This window comes from Antedon bifida, chromosome 2, assembly GCF_963402885.1.
Source record: "Antedon bifida chromosome 2, ecAntBifi1.1, whole genome shotgun sequence".
NCBI lineage: Eukaryota > Metazoa > Echinodermata > Crinoidea > Comatulida > Antedonidae > Antedon > Antedon bifida.
The window spans coordinates 32,721,136-32,744,918 of record NC_136227.1 but is presented as its reverse complement, the minus strand read 5'-3'; the positions used below and the strand labels follow the sequence as shown (position 1 = coordinate 32,744,918).

The 23,783-nt window shown below is 32.5% G+C and overlaps 1 protein-coding gene across 1 annotated transcript in view; it reads right to left on the bottom strand.

The window, feature by feature from the left end:
- LOC144835629 (lymphoid-specific helicase-like) overlaps nt 1-22,693 on the bottom strand; it is a 156,820-nt gene extending 134,127 nt beyond the window's left edge. Inside the window, exons 1-6 of the mRNA XM_078690709.1 lie at nt 22,650-22,693; nt 22,245-22,347; nt 21,877-22,035; nt 21,433-21,578; nt 20,829-21,060; nt 20,440-20,554 (exon numbers count right to left, since the gene is read on the bottom strand). Of these exons, the coding sequence (XP_078546835.1) occupies nt 20,440-20,554; nt 20,829-21,060; nt 21,433-21,578; nt 21,877-22,035; nt 22,245-22,347; nt 22,650-22,693 (799 nt within the window). The remainder of the gene's footprint in view (nt 1-20,439; nt 20,555-20,828; nt 21,061-21,432; nt 21,579-21,876; nt 22,036-22,244; nt 22,348-22,649) is intronic.
- Between the last annotated feature and the right edge of the window lie 1,090 nt (nt 22,694-23,783).

The window sequence follows — 23,783 nt, the reverse complement described above, 5'->3', positions numbered from 1 at the left end:
TGCCTTTTTTTAAACAGTCGTAATTTCTAAACTGCATGGTCAACTTTTTGTGGATGACATTTTCTGGAAGTTAATGAGTTGTAGATATCGGATCATGTATTAATATGGCTAACCGGACATTGTGACGTCATCGTATGGCCACGCTAATATAAAATTTAGGATTTTTGTATCTTTCGTCATAGCTCATCACATTTAATAGAGCGCATCTCCACTTATCCGTTTTCCATTTTCACCCAAATTTTGATATTGTCTAGGTCAATCAACTTTCTTTCGCAGGAGTTAAAAATTTTTTAATTTTTTTGACGTCATCATGCCTAAAAATTTAAATCACGTGTGGCATTAATTTACTCTTTACAGTAAATTTTAATCTGTTATAGCTCGTAAGAATAAAATGTGATAATCACGATTAAAACTTTTTCTGGAAGCTATTGGATTGTAGATACGAAACTATGTAAAAATGTTGCCAATCGGATGTTGTGACGTCATCATATGGCCAGTTAAACAAAAAAGGTCGTATTTTCATCTTTTGCGTCATAATTCATTACATTTAAAAGAGCGCGCATCAATATTTCACGTATTCAAATTTCTTCTACACGCTAATACGTTGTTGCTGAGATAATTTCCTTTCGGAAATGCTACCTTCGCGTTTCATTTTAAAACCGTCAACATGTTAAAAATTGCAATAAATATCGGGTCCCGTAATTTCATCTATTCTACACTGTATGTGATATGGATACAGATTATACTGTGTATACTATATATGAATTTAAATAATAAAATTCAGCAATGGAATAGCCCAAATTGTTTATTTCCTACCTATTTGTATAATGTAGCAGGCCAAATAAGACGTTATTTTTACAGGATAGAGGGCGTGAAAGGGTCGAATTTGGCAATCATAATGCTGGTTTCATTAATTTCACCTTTACAGTAAAGTTTAATCTGTTGTAGCTCGTAAGAATAACATTGTATAATCACGATTAAAACGTTTTCTGGAAGCTATTGGATTTTAGATACGAAATCATGTGAAGATGTTGTCAATCGAATGTTTTGACGTCATCAAATGGCCAGTTAAATGGAAAAAGTCGAATTTTAATAATTAATGACATTTAAAAATACATCTTTATTCAAGAATTTAAAAGATCTATAAATCATTCCTAGTTTCTTATTAGCTCTTTTACAGATATCCGTGACATGACAAGAAATGTGCCTATCTTAATACATTCCTCAAAAAGAGAAGTCGAGGTGGCGAATTTGCGACCATCCCTTAATGTTAAAAGGTACGTCGTTACACGTTCATGTTGCACCACTTGCGCGGCGGAAAACCAAACTCGTCAAAGTGACGAGTTACATGTCTAGTTGGTTATCCGCCTCAAGCGGATAAGCCCTTGGAATTGTAGTGTTTCTTTTTTTTATTATTCTTCCATATTTCCGCCACTTGTTGTGTTCAGCTTTTCTCTGCAACGTGTTAACATAACATGTTGTAACTTTGTAAACATTTAGACATTTAACTGAAGTTGTACTGCGAAGCTTTTGGACGCTGTCAGAGCCACGTAGCGTAAGTTACGCGCGAATTTCTGAAATTCTTAAATTGATCATAACTTGGAAACAAATAAATATTTTTTAACGAAATTTTCAGCCACGGTTGCTTCACATCAATTGTAAACTGTTTTATCGCTACCGAATTTTGTAACATTAGAAAGTGCGCGCGTAAACGGCGTTTGAAATTTTAAAATACTTCAAATCATTTTCTGATTAAATTAGCGCACGTTTCAGGTCATTTTAAGCGTTTAAAAAATTCCCACCAGATGCGCACATTTTCACGCGCGCACGGCGCAGGGAACGCATATGAGCCTTTATTTTGCATAGACTGTGTTTTTCAAACTTCAGTTAACAATTTTGCGTTATTTTATTCACTATTCAACTGGAAATGGCGTTCCACGAGCACGTTAAACATGGCTGGCTGCGCACGTAAAATGTCTAATAATTGTGAAAATGTTGCAAAATATGTCTACTTTTAAAAACGATACAGTTCATCAGAATGCAAGGTTACCCCCATTTTTTATTTTATTTTCTTGCAGTGTATGAATCATAGGTCTGATTTATTATAGTCTTGAATGCTAAAACGTGTTTGATGGCTACATTATGTGCATATTAAATATAATTTTTGAAATTTTGATCATCAAACAAACACTAACATTTTCAAAGAGCAAAACAATAAACATAACGTTTATCTTTTTACTTCACATTTTAATATATAAAACTTGAAAGTATGAACTTTCATAATATGTTACTGTTTAAAATGTGTGAAGATTTCATCATAGTAAAAATTATGATTTAGTTTGATAGGTAATAATCAACTTGCATCGAGGGGTTCACGACATACCGAATGAACGAGTAATTGTTCTTCGGATTTTCTTCAGCAGGTGCTCATATGGCTCGATGTGTAGTGCAACCGACTTTGGTATCAGAGGTACCGGGATCGAATCCCGTCACGGGAAAATAATTAAATAAAAGGATTTATTTGCTTTTTACACTGAAAGGGAGTTTCATTTTCGAATAGGCTACTTTTTGGAAAAGTCATGATTGAAAAGTACTTGAATGCGCAAGATACGTTTGTTGCGGGCGGATAACCAAACTCGTCCTCAAGTGACGAGTTTAAGATCTAGTTTTTATTGTTTCTGTACACTATTTTGTGTAACAATTATCTCAAAAAGTTTAATGTCAATGATTACAAAAATTTCAGAATATCTTTCAAATAATATAACTTAATCCTAATAAGCTTTCCAGCGTGATCACTCATCCGTGACGACATTTATACGCCATTTTGCGAAATCACATTATCAATCATATCTCCATAATTCATTATCACATATTAATGAAATTCACTACACGTAAACTTCAGATCAAGGGTAAAAATATTAGCAAATAAAAACGCACGCGCACGTAGGTTCATGCGCGTGATATCGCGCGTTAAAAATTTAAAACGCTCAAAATTAAGTTTTGATCAATTTAGAGCATGAATTAGGCCATTTGCGTGTTTCAAAAAATTACTGCGCAAAAATGCGTTTTTGCGCGCGCGATACTTAAAAAGCGTAAAAAACATGAATTTTTTTTACAAATCTCATTCTACTCACCATCCTTAGTACATTCACCAAATTTGAGTCAGTTCCGACTTAAAATAACGCTATACGAGCACGTTAAAAATGACAAAATGCGCACATTAATTTTACAAAAGTTCTGAAAATGGTGAAAAATAGGTCTTTTTTAAAATGAAAATAATTCTTCAGAATGCAAGATGACCCCCGATTTTTTTAACTTATTCTGGAAGCCATTGAGTTGTAGATATGAATTCATGTACACATTTGACGTACAAAATGTTTTGACGTCATCAAATGGCCACTTGAATTTAAAAATTAGGATTTGTTATCTTTTTGTGTAGATTATCACATTCAACAGAGCGCATCTTGGTTATGTGTGCTCGAATTTCGCACAACTTTCAGTATGTGCTTGCTTAATTAATTATCTTTATCATGAGTTGACACTATCTTCATTTTAATGACGTCATCACGCGTAAAAACTTGAATAACGTAGGCCGTGTAATTTCACATTCGCAGTAAATTTGAATATCTTACAGCTCTTCAGAATTGAAGGTTACCTTGATGATTATAATTTATTATGAAAGCTGATGAAATGTAGATATTAATTCATATAAAAATTAAGCCTATCGGATGTTGTGACGTTAACATATGGCCAGTTGAAGTGAAAAAGTAGTTTTTTCATATTTTTCGTCAAAGTTATACACAATTCAAAGAGCGCGCACAGCGCTTCTACGTGCCAAATTTTTTTCCAAATCTTATATTTTTTTGCTCAATTAATTATCTTTCGAAATTGTCATCTTAAAGTTTAGTTTGATAACGTCATCATGCCAAAAAATTAGAACATGTGTGTCCCGTAATTTCACCTATGCTACACTGTATATAGATATACAGTATATACTGTACATATTGTATATGGCATATAGGCGCAACTCAGCACTATAAGCATATAATAGGATGGCATACATCAACATTTTCCGATCGTATGTTAACGTACGTGCATGTTTAAAAAAAATTAATTTCAGTAAAATGATAAAAATGATCACCTATAATTCGTCAAAGTGACGAATTAAATTCTAGTTTTTTTTATTTTTTGGTTATCCGCAACGAAGTTGCTGATAACCTCTTGTGATTGTACGAAATCATCAACATCAACATCATCTTTTTATTTCTCTTCTTTCTTTCTGTATGATTTTTGTGTAACGCTTTTCTCTGAAACTTGCAAACATAACATTTTGTGAACTAGGTTAACATTTTGACATTTATGTAACGTCGTCAAGCGAAGCTTTTCATGATGTTTACAATTGCGCAACGTGACGTACGCGCGATTTAACGATTTTCTCGTATTTAACATAGGTCAAAAACCAAATAACATTTTAAATTGAAACTTTGCACAAATTTAATTTATATCATGCGCTAACTTTCTGTTGAACAAAAATTGTGTGTTTTACACAAAGTTACGCTCGCACGCGCATTTAAAATTTCAAAATGCGCAAAATTATTTTCTAATCAATTTTCTACGCGTTTCATGTCATTTTAAGCATGTCAAAAATTCCCACGCGTGCGCAAATATTTACGTGTGCGGTGCGCACGTAGCATTGAAAACATGTATTTTCCGCGTGATTTATGTTTTTCCAGCCTCTTCTAGTAATTTTACCAACTTTTAAACAATTTGGGCTTAAGGTTACGTCATACGAGCACGTCGAATTGGTCAATTTGCGCGCGTTTTTGATGAAAAAGTTCAGAAATTCGTCAAAATTATGCCTTTTTTTAAACAGTCGTAGTTTCTAAACTGCACGGTCAACTTTTTGTGGATGACATATTCTGGAAGTTGATGAGTTGTAGATATAGGATCATGTATCAATATGGCTAACCGGACATTGTGACGTCATCGTATGGCCACGCGAATATAAAATTTAGGATTTTTGTATCTTTCGTCATAGCTCATCACATTTAATAGAGCGCATCTCCACTTATCCGTTTTCCATTTTCACCCCGATTTTGATATTGTCTAGGTCAATCAACTATCTTTCGCATGAGTTAAAAATATTTTAATTTTTTTGACGTCATCATGCCTAAAAATTTAAATTACGTGTGGCATTAATTTCATCTGTACAGTAAATTTTAATCTGTTATAGCTCGTAAGAATAAAATGTGATAATCACGATTAAAACGTTTTCTGGAAGCTATTGGATTGTAGATACGAAATCATGTGAAAATTTTGCCAATCTGATGATGTGACGTCATCATATGGCCACTTAACTAAAAAAAGTCGTATTTTCATTTTTTGCGTAATAGTTCATTACATTTAAAAGAGCGCGCATCAATATTTCACGTATTCAAATTTCTTCTGCACGTTAATATGTTGTTGCTGAGATAATATCCTTCCGAAATTGCTATCTTTGTATTTCATTTTGATGCCGCCGCCATGTTAAAATTTGGAATAAATGGCGGCTCCCGTAATTTCACCTAATCTACACTGTATGTAATATGTAAACAGATTTTACTGTTTATACCGACTGTAATGGAATAGCTCAAATCGTTTATTTCCTACCTATTTCTATAATGTAGCAGGCCAAATAAGACGTTATTTTTACAGGATAGAGAGAGGCAAACAATATTTTTCTCATATCAGAGCCGTTCATCGTTGTTAGGAGATATGTGATTTCTATTACATTTTCTGGTTTTGTTTGTCAGTTGCTTGTCCGGCCTGTAGGTCATAATGCCAACGTGAACGCTTCCTTTTGGCCTCAACCTATCCCCTTAATGTTAAAAGGTACATCGTTAAACGACCATGTTTCACCACTTGCGCAGCGGATAACCAAACTCGTCAAAGTGACGAGTTTCATGTCTAGTTTTATTTTTTTTCTTTTTATTGTTTCTGTACACTATTTTGTGTAACAGATATCTCAAAAAGTTTAATGTCAATGATTACCAAAATTTCAGAATATCTTTCAAATGATATAACTTAATCCTAATAAGCTTTCCAGCGTGATCACTCATCCGTGACGTCATTTATACGCCATTTTGTGAAATCACATTATCAATCATATCTCCATAATTCATTATCACATATTAATGAAATTCACTACACGTAAACTTCATGTCAAGGGTAAAAATATTAGCAAATAAAAAGTTGCGCGTTTCAAGGTCATGCACGTGAAATCGCGCGTTAAAAATTTAGAACGCTCAAAATTAAGTTTTGATCAATTTAGAGCATGAATTAGGCCATTTGCGCGTTTCAAAAAATTACTGCGCAAAAACACGTTTTTGCGCACGTGATTCTTAGAAAGCGTAAAAAATAAAATTTGATGTATAAATCACAATCTACTCACAATTCTTAGTACATTCACCAATTTTGAGTCCATTCTGACTTAAGATAACGCTATACGAGCACGTTAAACATGACAAAATGCGCAAATTAATTGCATCAAAGTGCTGAAAATGGTGAAAAATAAGGCATTTTTAAAATGAAAATAACTCTTCAGAATGCAAGATGACCCCCATTTTTTTTAACTTATTCGGGAAGCCATTGAGTTGTAGATATGAATTCATGTACACATTTGACGTACAAAATGTTGTGACGTCATCAAATGGCCACTTGAATTTAAAATTAAGTTTTTTTTCTCTTTTGTCATATTTTATCACATTCAATAGAACGCGTCTCTAATAATTTGTGCCTGATTTTCGCTCAAATTTTAGTATGTGATTTCTCAATTAATTGACTTTCTCATGACCTGCCACTATTTTTATTTTGATGACGTCATCACGCGTAAAAACTTGAATAACGTAGGTCGTGTAATTTCACCTTCGCCGTAAATTTGAATATCTTACAGCTCTTCAGAATTAAAGGTTATCTTGATAATTATAATTTATTATGAAAGCTGATGAAATGTAGATATGAATTCATATCGGAATGTTGTGACGTTAACATATGGCCAGTTGAAGTTAAAAAGTAGTTTTTTCATCTTTTTCTTCAAAGTTATACAAATTTCAAAGAGCGCGCACAGCGCTTCTACGTGCCAAATTCTCTTCAAATTCTTATATTTATTTGCTCAATTCATTATCTTTCGAAATTGTCATCTTCGAGTTTATTTTGATAATTCCATCATACCAAAAAATTAGAACATGATGTGTGTCCCGTAATTTCACCTATGCTACACTGTATATAGATACATTATATACTGTACATATTGTATATGGCATATAATAGGCACAACTCAGCACTAAAGCGTATAATAGGATGGCATAAATCAACATTTTCTGATCGTATGTTAACGTACGTGCAAAAAAATTATTTCGGTAAAATGATAAAAATGATCACCTATAATTCGTCAAAGTGACGAATTAAATTCTAGTTTGTTAATTAAAAGTCTTCTTTTCTCGAAGTAGAGTAAATTAAATGCATCGTTCTGTACGAGTAATATATATCTATTGTACAACAATCTACATTATTACTTTTGTTACAATGTTTTGCAGACAAAATTAATACAAATTTGGATATTTTTAACAGAAACTTCAAAATAAGTAAAACTTTAACAAATTGAGTCTAACACCAGGAATATACTGTAGTTGTGATTGTGTGATGGGACAGAAGTGGGGGATCAATAGAACTGACTACGTGCAAGCCCCAGTCATACAATGGTGCATTTGGCCTACTAAAAGATAACATGTTATTTATTCAGTGATTATCTATTTTATTCAAACAATATCACGTCAGGTATAAATGTAACCTTTGGTCATATTTTGCTCGTAACCAGCACAACGCCTTGTGTATCTATATACCTGGATATACCTCGTGATTTAGCTCATTCGTTCCTCAGCTTTCATGACAATACCTGCTGTTGCTCATCATTTAACTACAGACGAAACATAGTTTTGCTTTGACTAAATAGTGGGACTCAACACCGAAAGTGAACATCATCGCCGCATGAGTGGTACACTGCATTATCATTGTCCAATCAGTAGAAACTGTAAAGAATAAAGCAAAACTGGGAATATAGACGATTGAGTTAAGGAAAAATGTTCACTCTATCAGATGACGTCACCGTCCCTACCAGATAGCGGATGAAGCTTTAACAGACGTCACCGTTAAAAACTGTGAGTAGCATATAAAAATTCAAATAATAATAGTACCATTAGTGTATTACTTGCATTGGTTCTTATAGTTACAGCGCATTCGTTGATGGATAGATGCGATTAAGGCGTAGACTGCAGGAGCACAATGTAAAACAGGTATATTTTACCTGATTGTGAAATGTTGTTATCTAGTAGCCCATCTAGCCGGCAGCAGTTCATGTTCAGGGTCCTTTAAAATTCTACCAACAAAATATTAATAAAATAAATAAATGAAAAAATTTAACTTAAATGATTTGATTATCCCAATAGCATATTTTTATATTGTATTCATAAATAAAGAGTGTACCCTCCCAGTTCTCTCGCTCTTTCATATCTTTTAAATAGGCTTAGGTACAGTATGACGTCACCCGATGACATTCCGATTAGCAATACATTTTATAACGCTTGATTGTAATAGAGCCTAAGTTATTGAAACGAAAAGTCATACTTTGAAAAACAAGCAGGATTGTCCATTCCGAACGTGACGTCATTTATCCTAAATATAACATTTATATTTTTCAGAAATGAAGACAGAAAATTGACAACATGGCAACAGGTAACGAACAATTACAGATTGCTTTTGTTCAATTGAGTAACGGTAAGTTTAAAATATCTAGTTTACAAATTGTTTTTTTTCACTGTTTTGTAGATTTTAATGTGGATTTAGTGAACGTTTCGACTTGGTATGATGACCACAACCTCTTTCGACAGCTGAAAGTTTTATACCGAGATTTAATTGTAGTAGCGGACATAGATAAAGCACGTAAAACGATAAACTTACTGCATCAATTAATTAAATCAGGATATTTGAGTTCGAGCGGGCTATCCTTACTTTACGAAACAATCAAAATAACTCAAACGTTTGGTGTCATCAAAGTTCTCCAACAATCTGTTCTCGATGTTCAAGAAATCAAGATTACACATTTCACCCCATATCGACACTGGATTGTCAATTTAGGAAATGCACTGACCAAAGAAGAAATTGACAAAATTGATGCTCTGTACAATGGCAGTGCGTTAAAGAATTATGAAGATGCTTGGAGTATGATTTGGGATTTGGAGAACAGAAACATACTTTGTAAAGAAAGAAAAGAAGAGTTTATTAACGATCTAAGAAAGATTGGACTGGAATCAAGAGTGAAAACTCCGACTGAAGGTAAGTTAGTGCGAAGCGTTATAACAAATTGTACCACAAACATTATATAACAAAATTACATCCATAGAGTTATGTTATAACATAAATATATCTGTTTTGTTATGTTAGTTTCTTAACATAATGAAACATATTTCGTGTTGAATTAATGCTCCCAATTCACATTTTTAAAAAGAGGTATAGAATATCATTAGATTTTGTCGTCATTTATTAAAACAGGGCAAGTGGCGACCAGTAGTAATGAAGAACAAGGAATGCCAAAAGAAGTTAAATCAGAAAAAAGTTAGTTACTAATAATTTACCGCAGGCCTATAATTTTGCTCTTTTGTGTAGCATACAAATTTTAAATATTTGCTACAACAAGACATAATATTTACAAAATATTTACTGAATTAATTAAGATTTTAGGCCAAAGGTTTTCAACGAAATTCAACTCTTGAATTTATAGTCATTGCTAAATAATGATTGAACTGTGATAAATTGTAAATGTTCTAAATATGTCTTTTTCAGCCATTAATGCATTTTTCTATTATTATTAAAGAGGCTCAATTACGCTTAACTCTGAAACGCAAACGAGGCCACCAAAGTAAAAATCCTGTTGAGATTTTAGATCTTCTTTACAAACATAGAGGCAAGCTGAAGTGTAATGATGCATCGGTATTTAAGGGTAAACTACAAAAGCTTGTTAACTACTACAATCAGATTGGTATAACATTAACCCTCATAACAGACGGATGTATAGTCTTCCACTTATCTACCATTGATAAATATGCGCTGATAAATTTACATGAAATCCATGATAGTGGACAACTTTTGAAAGACTTAGCTGAAATATTAGTGGCAGAGGAAAATCAGCAGAAATTGTTTCAAGAGGAATGGATCACACACATTGATGAAATTGAATATCACAAGGCGCTCTGTGTGCTAAAAGAAAACGGTAAACAAAATTTGTATAATATTGTATCACTATCTCTATTAGTGTGTTGTTGAAAACAAGAACTATTGTGGTATTGTATTATATAATTTATATGACACATTTGTAATTTTCATTTTGTTGTAATTGTATTTTTAAAATATTCATGAAAATTGACTTGCTGATTTTATAAATGTGAATACAAATATTTTTTGATCTTGCAACAAATTGTATTTTGCTAGATTACTTTCTGTTTTATACTTTTAAAAACCTTAAAGTATACATTTATGAAAATGATGGTAGTTTGATTCATTTGCATAACATTTCTACACAAACTAAAATTGTTTAACACATTCATACATGTCTGTTTTATATTTAATTTTAGCTCAATCAGATACATTTATTGAAGAAGAATCAGATGCATCTGTTGAGTCAAAAACAGGTACTGTATGATATTTTAGTATAACATAATTAACACTGTTTCCTTTCGGCATAGTTTATCATTTTAAAATTCAGAATGTATCCTGTATTATTTTAATTCAAACCAATTAAAAACGTATTCTATTAGAGAGAGTGTAAAAAAACAATTACCAATTAATTTGCTAATTTTAATATTACAAATAATTTCTTTAGTATAATAATTTTGTTTTGTCATTACAGTCTACACTTTTTTCTGTTTTTTATGCCCTCTGCAAAAACATTGAATGTATACTGTGTAATGTATATTGCTCCTGTAGGGCCAGCGTTGCCCGCGATAAAATTTAAATTATGCCATACCGTAGCCGCGCCTGTCTCAAATAATGCCAGATTGGGAAAAATAATGCCTAATCCCAAAAATGTGGCCCTAAACAGCGCCACAAATGGTTGAATGTCTAAATTTCCCTCCAAAAAAAAAACCTGTTACAGCCATGGAAATTTAGAATTTTTGAGCTATATATGTACGAAAACAGCATAAAAATATGTTAATGTCTTCAAGACCTCAGCCTCACCATGGTCACTGGGGCTGAGGTAAGAACATTTTGAAAAATAGGGCACAAAACACAAAATTATGCCAGACTATGCTAAAAACGGCTAAATAATGCCGCGGCATTATGCCAGATGCCGTGGGCCTTCAAAATGCCAAAAAGCATAATAATGCCAGAAATAACAACTATGACCGCACATCGTGGTGGTAGAGCGCTAGCGAGTGTCGCTTTCGTGACGTAGCTAATTAATTAGTAATATGATGTCAGTATATGAACCGGAAGTAGAGTTCAACCGATCGAAAAGATAAGAATGTACATTTTTAGTCGCGTTCATCGCGACTCTACAGCTCACTATGTCGGTCGGTTGGTCGGTCGGTAAACACAGTAACTTGAGCACGCGACTGCAGCCATGTATATGGCCTTGTTCTTATTCCCCAAAAACGAATTATAAATAATGCCAAGAATGAATGTATTCTATGTATATATGGTGTTTTAAACATACGGGATGACAATATCTGTCTATTGTCCTTTAATGAACATGATATATCTCTGTTTTGTTATGTTAGTTTCTTATACATAATGAAACATATTCATGTTGAATTAATGCTCCCAATTGAAATTTTTTTAAAGAAATATAGAATATCATTTAGATTTTTGTCATTTATTAAAACAGGGCAAGTGGCGACCAGTAGTAATGAAGAACAAGGAATGTCAAAAGAAGTTAAATCAGAAACAGGTTAGTTACTAATAATGTACCGTATAATTTTGCTCTCAATCGGTAGTTTTTAGGTAGAATAATAATATTTTTTTTTTTTTATTTTTTTCTTATTATTTGATTACTAAAACAGGTCAAGTGGCAACCAGTAGTAATGAAGAACAAGGAATGCGAAAAGGAGTTAAATCAGAAACAGGTTAGTTACTAATAATGTACCGTATAATTTTGCTCTCAATCGGTAGTTTTTAGGTAGAATAATAATAATTTTTTTTTTAATTTTTTTCTTATTATTTGATTACTAAAACAGGTCAAGTGGCAACCAGTAGTAATGAAGAACAAGGAATGCGAAAAGGAGTTAAATCAGAAACAGGTTAGTTACTAATAAGTATAATTTTGCTCTCAATCGGTAGTTTTTTAAGTAAAATAAATATTTCTATTTTTTTTTGTTCTTATTATTATTATTCTATTATTAAAACAGGGCAAGTGGCAACCAGTAGTAATGAAGAACAAGGAATGCAAAAAGAGGGTAAATCAGAAACAGGTTAGTTGCTTCATAATAATAATATTTAAACAAAATTCTTTTTGATGTTTAACTCCAATCCTGACCACATGTAGAACGCTATAATAATTAGGAAGGTTCATTGTTTTAAAAACGAAATGTTGTTAACATCATAATAAGTAAGACTCATATTACACATATTATTATTCTTTGAGATCCAATAAGCTTAATTCTAATCCGTATTGCAAAGTTTGTTTACTAAATACAAATAAAATTAGGTCTACTAAAAAGTTAGATTTTCAGAGTAAATATTTATGTTTTATTAGTATTTTAATACACTAAAACTTCTAAAATTGAAATTGAATTGAACGGTGTACGGCTCTCTGAAAATGTTTATTTTTCTGTTTGCTGCCCTCTGTTGAGCATATTTAGACAACCCCTGATGGATTAAAAATTGTGTTTGCCGCCCTCTATAATTCCGCGTATACTACAATCAATGGAAAAACGAAGTTTCTGTAACAATAAAACATTCTTATGCATTACAACAATCATGATATTATCAAGAAAATCTTGCTTTGTTACTTTTTTCAAAAGATTGGGTTTGATAAAATCAGATTCAAGTGAGTTACTTCAGTTATTATGCATTAACATAATAATATGGTATTTAAATGCAATAATTGTACACACAAGATTTCCTATTTAGAAAGTACACTAAATTAATTGTTTGATGTTCACATTTCCCTACACTACACAATCTTTATCTGCATGACATTACTAGTATTCCATTTTATTAACAATTTGAACATGGTATTTCTTTCCCTGGCGATATTTATAATGAAATTCAAGTAGTTTCTTAAAACATAAATAGTTTTATTATTATATTTTGTATAGGCCTACACAATGAAACATGTTAAATTTAATGAATGTTCAAAATAATTGATATTTTTTAAGAGGTAGAATATCATTGTAATTTAGATTCAGATCAAGGGGCGACCAGTAGTAATGAAGAAAAAGGAGTGCGAAAAGAAGTTAAATCAGAAACAGGTTAGTGGCTTCAGTTACAAAAACTGTCAGAATATATTGAAAATAAAATCCTTTTTAATGATAAGTTTATTTATCTGTTTGCTGCCCACTGTTGAGCATATTTTCGACACGGTCCTTCCGATGGATTAAATTTGCCGCCCTCTATAATTCCGATTATACTATAATTCAATGGAAAAAAGGCAAAATTTCATTAACTATTCTACTACAAAGAGTAAGAGATAGACCGACATTACGTCATCTAAGTAAGTTAAAATATATTATATGGCAATAAAAGTGGGACGGGCCCAAAAACGACAAAATATATATATATAATACTACATTATCTGTAACAATAAAGAAAAGTCTTAATGCATTAACAACATGAGATTATCTAGCTCTGCAAAAAAAATATCAAACAAATGGTTAACATGATTAAATTCATGGTTGGTAAAAAATACTGCTGAATGAATTAAGTTATATTTTTAATCAATAATGTTTTCCCAAATAAAATATATTCAGAAAAGATAGAACTAGTTATATTTCCTTAACAGATGAGGAAGTGTCGACGTCTCTTAAAGAACTTGAACAAGGAAAGCGAAGAGAATATGACTCCGCCTCACGACGAAACAGAAAATCTTGGTTTGTTATCGTTCTCGAAAGATTGGGCTTGAAAAAATCAGATTCAAGTGAGTTACTTCAGTTATGCATTAACATAATAATATGGTATTTAAATGCAATAATTGTACACACAAGATTTCCTATTTAGAAAGTACACTAAGTAAAAAGTAATTGTTTGATGGATTTAGATAGATATATAATTTATTTTTAAATAAAGTTTATTAAATAAAATCACATCTCAATTTTGCTCATTTAATCATAATTATTTGAAAATAAAATGTCAGGTGAGTTACTAATAATGTACCGTATAATTTTTCTCTCAATTTTTTTGGTAGAACAGGTATAATTATTTAATTTTTTTTTTATTATGTGATTATTAAAACAGGGCAAGTGGCGACCAGTAGTAGGCACAATGAACAAGGAATTCGAAAAGAGGTTAAATCAGAAACAGGTGAGTTACTAATAATGTACCGTATAATTTTTCTCTCAATTTTTTTGGTAGTACAGGTATAATTATTTCATTTTTTTTTATTATGTGATTATTAAAACAGGGCAAGTGGCGACCAGTAGTAGGCATAATGAACAAGGAATTCGAAAAGAGGTTAAATCAGAAACAGGTTAGAATTGCTTTCAGAATAATATTTAAACAAAATCATTTTGAACAACGATAAACAATTATAGGAAGCTTCTCATTTTAAAAATGAAATGTTGTTAACATCATAATAAGTATAAAGACTCATATTACACACATTATACCTTTACACAGAAATACCTAGCTTTAAATTAAAAATTGAATGAATAATCAAATCACATCGTCTTACTTTAATTTTGCTCATTTAATCATAATTAATTTGAAATAAAAGACTTTAAATGCACAATTGTATATATACCATTTTGCATGACATTGTGGATAATCATAAATAAATGTAAATAAATCATAAACATCTTACGTAACAAATAGCCTTTAAACTTAATAAGATACATGCATATGGTATTTTAAAAAAAACATGTCATACCCTGGGTCGTGTATCATTTAACTCTGTTCACGAAATAACAAAGAATAAAATGCGCAAAATCAATTAAATTTAATATTGCAAACCAGTTAATTTTAATTTAGGATAAATGGCAAGGTTTTAAATTAAATTAATTCGTACACGCGTATTTCTGAATAAAGCAAATTTATTTAAAATTTTAACTTAACTTCCCTATTAAATGAAATGTCAAAACTATCACTTTGAGATGCCTGACAAATCTTTAATTTGTTATACTACTGTACAACACATTTTTTATTTCACCTACCTATCGTGTTACAACGCTAATGTCGTCGGAAAAATCAGCTTTAAAAACCTCCAGCTAGCTACTAATATTGAAACATCAACATCTTATGTAGTAAATAAAAAAACAAAAACAAAACACCATCTACTGTAGTTATTGGAGTAACAAAATTGCCTCATAGCTAATGTAGTTGCTATGGACAGCTGGAGGTTTAAGCGGTGGATTGCTCTACATTTATCGGTTGTTACGATTTGCTGGCGACCACCAGTCGTTTAACAGAGTTTTCTTTCTGATTGATAATAAATTATGTTTGTCGCCCTCTATATTATTTATTTGGTTTACTACTTCGGCGCGGCCACAGCACTACTTATTGTATTACAGTACTAGAAATTACAATGCCATTATTAAATAAAATAAATTTATTTTACTAAATATTGTTTTTGTCATTTTTCTTCGCATCTAGACAAGATTGAAGAATATCTGCTTCAAAGACAAGAGAAATTGTGTAGACAGGCCAGTAGATTTACACCAGCAACAATGCGTGATAGATACAATGTTGACATTTCACAGATGTTTACTGATTTGGAACTACTGAAAGAAGGTGACAAGAATGAAGGCTGCAAACCAACAACATTAAAAGAAGTGGTAGATGTTATCAGCTCCAAACCTGGATGTAGAGCTCTTATTGATGGAGAGGGTGGGATAGGTAAAACTACCTTATTAAGGCATTTATCATACAACTGGGCTACGGCCCGGGCTACGGCTACTCAATCAATTAAACCGTTTGAAGGTAAAATTGTATTTCTTTTAAGTGTACGGGATTTAGACAAAGATGATAACATTTCCGATCTCATTGTAAAGCAACTGGATATGGAAGATTTTAATTTAAAAACAGATCTCCCAGATGATCCACGGTTAATTAAGAAATTCATAAACAAACATGACGACAAAGTTGTACTGCTACTAGATGGGTTAGACGAATTGAGATTTAATAATCGAAGCGCAATTAGTCTGTTCAACAAGAACAACCTAGAAGAAAGTACCGTGATACTTACTTCACGATCTGAAAACATAGATGAATTCGTAAGAGAGAGTAACGTACATGTAAGGGTTAAGGGATTTAATAAACAGAGCATAGGAAAGTATATTGACAAACATTTTGAGTTTTTTGGAAAACCACAATTGGGAAATTCCCTTAGAAAGGAATTAGATATTTTCAAAGACGATGGGTCTTCGCGAACACGTAAACATGAAGACGTATATTCAATGTGCAAAAATCCCATGCTGCTTTTTTCAATCTGTTTGCTATGGCAAGACAGTCAAATCCTTCCTACAGATAAAGCTGAACTTTTTAAAGAAATATTTCGTAATATTTTAAATCAGTTCAACAAACAAAAACAATTCGCAAAGCTTTCTAAATTTGAAGACACACCAGCAAAATACGTAAATGCTATAATATTGCTAGGAAAATGTATGTATGATAGCTTGAAAGTAAATCAACTCTCAATAAACATGAAAGATTTGAATGCTAAACATACGAATAAAGATTTGGTTGATATTTCCGTGAAACTTGGATTTGTTTACGAAGAAGCACCGATTTTAAAATCGAATTTTGATAACATTTATATGCCTCCTCACAAATTGATAGTAGAGTCATTGGTAGGATTTTACTTGTGCAAATTATGTGAAAGTAAAGGTATTGAGAATGAGTGCTCAGATGTACGAACATTACTTACACCATTGGATGATAATGAGTGGAAGGTGATACGAGAGAGTTGGCATTTATACAGAGCGAGAGAGTTTGCAATTGGTTTCCTTGGTGATAAAGCTGGCGGTTTCCTCAAGCACTGGGTTACAAATAGTTTGTCAACATATCGCTATCTGTTGAGATATTTAAACATTGTTAAAAAAGAACATAAAGATGATGTGGTAAATGAATTAATTAATTACATGACAAGCAAAGATTTAGAAATTAATAATCATTTGGATGATATATCTACCTCCATAAGAATGTTTATTGATTACATTAGTCCAGGTGTACAATGTGACGGGCATTTCATACGTCTAATTATGCAATTGTATTGTATGCAATATGATGAGTATAGTGTCCATAACTTTTGTCATAAGATGGCATTGGAGCGAAAGGGAAGAGTTATTGCACACATTTTAGGCATTGACGATAAATGTGGCGGTATTGGGATTGGGAATCTATCACGTGATGTATTTAATGACTTTGTATCAGAATGTTCTCTCAAACAAGTTCAATTAGCATTACGTGATCTCGGTATCTCTGGTAAACTTCACAACATTGATGTTAATACATTTTCTTCATTTCTCATTATGTGTCCTAAGCTGGTGGGGCTTTACATGTGGCATTGCAATCTATCAGCTGACGACATTCGTCACGTGTCTGAAATGTGTGCAATAAGAAATATTGCATTTTTTCATCCTAGTTTTCACTGATAACGTATGTTACTTCTACTATATAACAAACACATTTTTAAATCTCGCAGCAAGCAGGTGTCAATTTTTGATATCGCAAATATTTGCATTTCTAACATTAAATTTGTATACAATATAAAAACGACCTTTTATATATAAATCGTATAGTAGATTAAATCAATATGATAATCTAAAACATAAAATGTTTTTAAACATTTTATTTTGACATACTTACCTTCATCGACGGAGCGCGCGCGCGTATTTCCGCACGCGGCACACTAGCAACGGAAGTAATAATTATTAACAGCTGTAGCATGCAGATAAACAAGAATGTTTGTTTCTTATTCATTATAATCTTTATAAGCTGTGCTGTCATGTTTAATGAAAATGATTCTTTTATAATAATGCAATGTTTTTTTACATGATATATTGTATAGAATTGGTTGTGCGTGTTTTAAAGTAATTATGTGATAATATTATGTGATAAAATAATATTAAATCATAAATGTAATTTCACTTTTTATAATTAGGTTGGATGGTTTTAACCATCCAATACTAAAAGTAAAGTGGTACAACTTGAAACTACAAAACATAACATGAACATAATGATGAAACGTAATTAGTTATCAAAAGCAGTTTTATTAAATGAAAACGTAATTAGAAATTAAATTAACAAATAAACACATTATGAGATGTCTTTGGCACAGTAACAACAACAGAACAAAGTTGTAGTAGAATTTGTAAAACTAAAAATGTCAAAAATCAAACAATGAAGACATTATATAATATAGTTTGATATCAATGATTAGTTTCATTGGTGTGTTTTTAAATATATTTTTTAATGTAGACTTATTTTTTATGTTAGGATGTAGAAATAGTGAAATATAATCCTGTATAAAATAAATTTAAAGTTGATAAGTTATGGATTACCATTTTTGTTATCACTATTTGTATTATATTAAAAGTTCTACATAAAATATATTTGTGTATAGTCTTTGATTTTCTTTATGTTGTAAGAGTAATAACACTTGGTGTTAAAAATAGTTTAAACCTGAACACTGTGAACACTTGGTGTTAACAATAGTTTAAACCTGAACACTGTGCTGACTTGTAATAACACTTGGTGTTAACGATAGTTTAAACCTGAACACTGTGCTGACTTGTAATAACACTTGGTGTTAACAATAGTTTAAACCTGAACACTGTGCTGACTTGTAATAACACTTGGTGTTAATAATAGTTTAAACCTGAACACTGTGCTGACTTGTAATAACACTTGGTGTTAACAATAGTTTAAACCTGAACACTGTGCTGACTTGTAATAACACTTGGTGTTAACAATAGTTTAAACCTGAACACTGTGCTGTGCAGAAAACAACAGTAACTACTTGCATAGAAATAAATATCATAAATACCATTAACAATCCCAGATTTCAATTTGTGCAATATTGGGTATACAGTATGTGAACCCAGTACTGAGATCTTTAACTCCATGACATTCTCATCGCAGGATTCCAGAACCTTAAACACTTCATTTTCCTTTACTGGTTTCAATTCCAACAAGGTCGCTGCGATCCAATAGGAGATCAAGATCTGCGTCGCTGATGACTTGTTCTTCACAGTTTTTGATAATGCCAGAGTGATCAGTGGAGCGTAACACTTTTAGTGGTTCCATGGGATCCATCACAGCTTTTGAGTCTCTCACCATAGTTTTACTGCCTTTGAATTTACCTAAAAAAAACAAGATAATGAATTTTTGAAATGAATGAGAACAATCAATGCCTAGAAGTTTGCATACTACTGTAGAAGTCTATAAAACAATATGATTAATTTAACGTATTCATTTGAATAAATGCCCCGGGCGTTTATTGTTCAGGAGGGTTTTTAGGGAGGTGTGAAAGACAAAACTGACCTTGATGAATGACCATCTTCTCCAGCTTCCTCTTTGCAGCTGCTCTCTCCACTATCTTCTGGTCAATGGTGTTAATGGTCACTAACCTGTACACAATCACTGGCTTTTCTTGACCAATTCTGTGGCATCTATCTTATCTTGGGCTTGTAGATCTGACTGTGGATTCTATAATATAACTATAAATGCTACTTTACAATGTATTGAAAGTCACTACACTAAAACAAACATTACACCACAAGCTTGTGACTAATTGTTATAACATGGGTTCAAGGATGTAGCCAATCAGACGCGCTGAAATGAGTCACGTGTGCGCTCTTTATTTTTTCACTATCATGCACTTGAGTGCAAAAAGTGCGCAGCAAAAAAGTATATTGCACTCTGTGTGTAAATCGTATGTCAGATTATTGATCACGCTGTAATAAAATGTAGTAATTATTTATTTAACTTACCCAATCACTGTCATATATAATGACTGTGTCAGCTGTTGTCAAGTTGATGAAAGCAGAAAGATGAAATAATCAGGATCATTGCTAAAATTACTAGTCTGAGAAAGATAATAACACAAATACTAACACATAATACTAATTAACATAATACAGCAGTAGTTGCTAAAATCAGAATGTGTGTATCAACTTAATTCAGTATCATTTATATTTACAAGTTCTTCCAAATAATTCTAAATTTCTTCATCTTCACCATGCAGGTGCTTACCCTGTCTCTCAGCAAAAGCCATGCTGCCATCTAGACGACAGTAGTTGTGGTTTCTTAAGTGGCAGTAATCTTCAAGTATGTCAAGCATTGAGGTCATCTGGGAAAAGATGAGGACCTACAGACAAACATATCAGACATTGAGGTCATCTGGGATAAGATCAGGACCTACAGACAAACAGACAAACATATCAGACATTGAGGTCATCTGGGAAAAGATGAGGACCTACAGACAAACATATCAGACATTGAGGTCATCTGGGATAAGATCAGGACCTACAGACAAACAGACATATAATTCAGATGTTTTTATAAAATAAGCTGGTACCAATTGCCAATTTCATTAACTTATTGCATTCTTTTAAACTAACATGAATATTTAAGATTGATACCTTGTGTCCACGCTTCTTTAGTTCAGGTAACATCCTCTCCAACACTAAAAGCTTTCCGCATGACTTGACAAGATCCTCGTCAACTTTGAACTGTTGCGTGACCGGGTCAAGTGGATATTCCAGTAGGTAAGGATGGTTACAGCATTTTCTTAGTTGCATTACAATGTTTTGAAGCTTAATATTAACTACTGATTCTGTATTTGATGGCGTCACACCAGGTGCAGTTGGTTCTCTGAAATAAATAATAAAAGGGGCATAAAGTAATGTACTCATGGATGTTGTAGTGGTGGAGGTGGACAGGGACACCCTCTCACCAGGTGCAGTTGGTTCTCTGAAATAAATAATAAAAGGGGTATAAAGTAATGTACTCATGGATGTTGTAGTGGTGGAAGTGGACAGGGACACCCTCTCACCAGGTGCTAAGCATCTGTTCCGACTACAGGACATTATAGATATAGCACTAACCAACACCATACTACAAAGAATAATTTCAACACAGCACCCACCCCATGCCACCTGAATACAACGAAATATTTTTCCCATTCAATCTTAACTTTATGGTACTCACGCCTAGACTTCTCTACTACAACTATTGTAAACTCACTTGGCAAATGTGTCTCTAATCTTTTTGTACCAATCTTCAACATCATCAGATTCCTCAGTTTCATTAAATACAATGGAGCAGTCGACCGTTTTAGAGCATCCTCTCTTGGGTCGACCTTTTGGGGTCAATGTTACCTCTTCTTTTTTCTGTGGAACAAAAGGACGCCAAGATGAGTGACAACAACATTCTTTTTATATACACTTCAATATTTTGGAACTTAATAACATAAGGCACCTAAACAAACTATAGAAAGTGTGGCACTTGATTTTTTAACTTTTAGTTATCAACCAATCATTGGCTAATTCTTACTGCAATTTCTCAGCTGCAGAATCTCGCCTCATTTATTTTAGCATGTGTTTCTAATTTCATGTTAACTAACACTCTGGCTTGTAGGCAGCTAGGTTGATTATAACAGAGCCATGGCAAGTGATGCACTGTTCTTACCTTGGGTTTGACCTTATCAATAATTGACCTGTCTAGAGTTGATGCGTAGAATTCTTGTTGAATACTCATCATTGGTGCATTTACAATGATCTCTTTCTTTGGAAGTATTGTCAGGTCAACATCTGTCTTTAAGCGTCGTAATAAAAATGGCGTCAAGATCTATAAGATACAAACAGTTTTAATACAGAATAAAATTACAAACAGAAAATATCAACATTAATCTGTGCATGCATTTAAGGCCAGTATAATCTGTTCCATTCTCATCGGGACTATAATTGGTCGATTTAACGTTCGGTCTGATAGATGGAGCAATTACCGTTCCCTTCGTTTTTGATCTAAGAAACTGTTAACTGATTTGTTGGCAGTACCTGGTGCATCATGGATATAACATGTTGTTGTCTCTCCTTAGCTACAATGGCTTCTTCATCTTCGTGACTTGAAAATGAATTAAAATCAAACCAGGATTCAAACCTGAAAAATAAAATAAAGAAAATTTACATACACATCAGTTTTGTTCTTATACAGAGGGAAATTGTTTGGTGGGCAGTGATTGACATGTTTGCCTTTCACACCTGCTCCGGAAAACAAAAATCATGTCGCATTTTGTTTTGTTTTCACGACGCACCATGTGCCATGTTCTTTTTCCTCGATATGCGTGTAGCTGCATGACACGTCATGAAAACAAAAAGTCACTAATGCTGTACGACGCACAATCTGTTGCGAACCTCAACTGGAGCTGGACCGGATCCAAATTGATAACAATTAATACTTACGTTTGTAGATCATCAAACACTTCTGGTAGCAAGAAGTTCAGCATAGACCACAACTCAGACAGGTTGTTTTGAAGTGGGGTACCAGTAAGTAGAAGTCTGTTGGCAGATTGAAACGTCTTCAGTTCTCTAAAATAAACATAGTTGAATACAAATCAAACAATTTATCTTACCACCTTATTATTTTAATAGCTTGTATAAAGTTGGAGGCAAAGTTGCACTGCTATAAATTCATTACAAACATGTTGGGATATTTCTATAAACATGGTGGTGTGTTCCAAACAGTGAAAGTGGTAGGTAAGACTAGGTTATGAACAGACTTAAGTTGGTATGTGAAATATAAGCTGGGTAGAATCAATTTAGGTTAGGCTCAACTTCACTCAGCACAAATACTTCTTTACATATGACACTCTGTGTGTAAATCGTATGGCAGATTATTGATCATGCTGTAATAAAATGTAGTAATTATTTATTTAACTTACCCAATCACTGTCATATATAATGACTGTGTCAGCTGTTGTCAAGTTGATGCCTACCCAATCACTGTCATATATAATGACTGTGTCAGCTGTTGTCAAGTTGATGCCTAACTCACCAGCTCTTGTTGAAATCAGAAAGATGAAATAATCAGGATCATTGCTGAAATTACTAATCTGACAAAGATAATAACGCAACTTTCTTCCACTAATTTTTAATCATTGAAAAACAAATTAACATGATTCGTGGCTGCTATTTAATTATGAAAAAAAAACAAAAAACAAAACATGGTCTGTGGCCTGTTACAAGTCCAACTGATATATTCTATTAAAGATAATTATTATTACTTGGACGTGTAAAAATTAACACATTTGCCAACTGAATTAAGTTTTCTCTTTACCTTTAATCTGTCGTATTCTTGAATACTTACATGTTGTCTATCAGTAAGAACATTCTTGCACTCATTCTTAAAAAAAAAAAAAAAAACATAATAATACAGCAGTAGGCCTAGTTGCCTAATCAGGATGTGAAATGTCTATATCAACTGGCCATTCTTAATTGTACATTCACTATAATTTACATTTACAAATTGGCAAAAACATAGTTGTTTCTTTACTCTGTATCCATGAGTGCTTACCTGTCAACAGCCATCTAGACGAC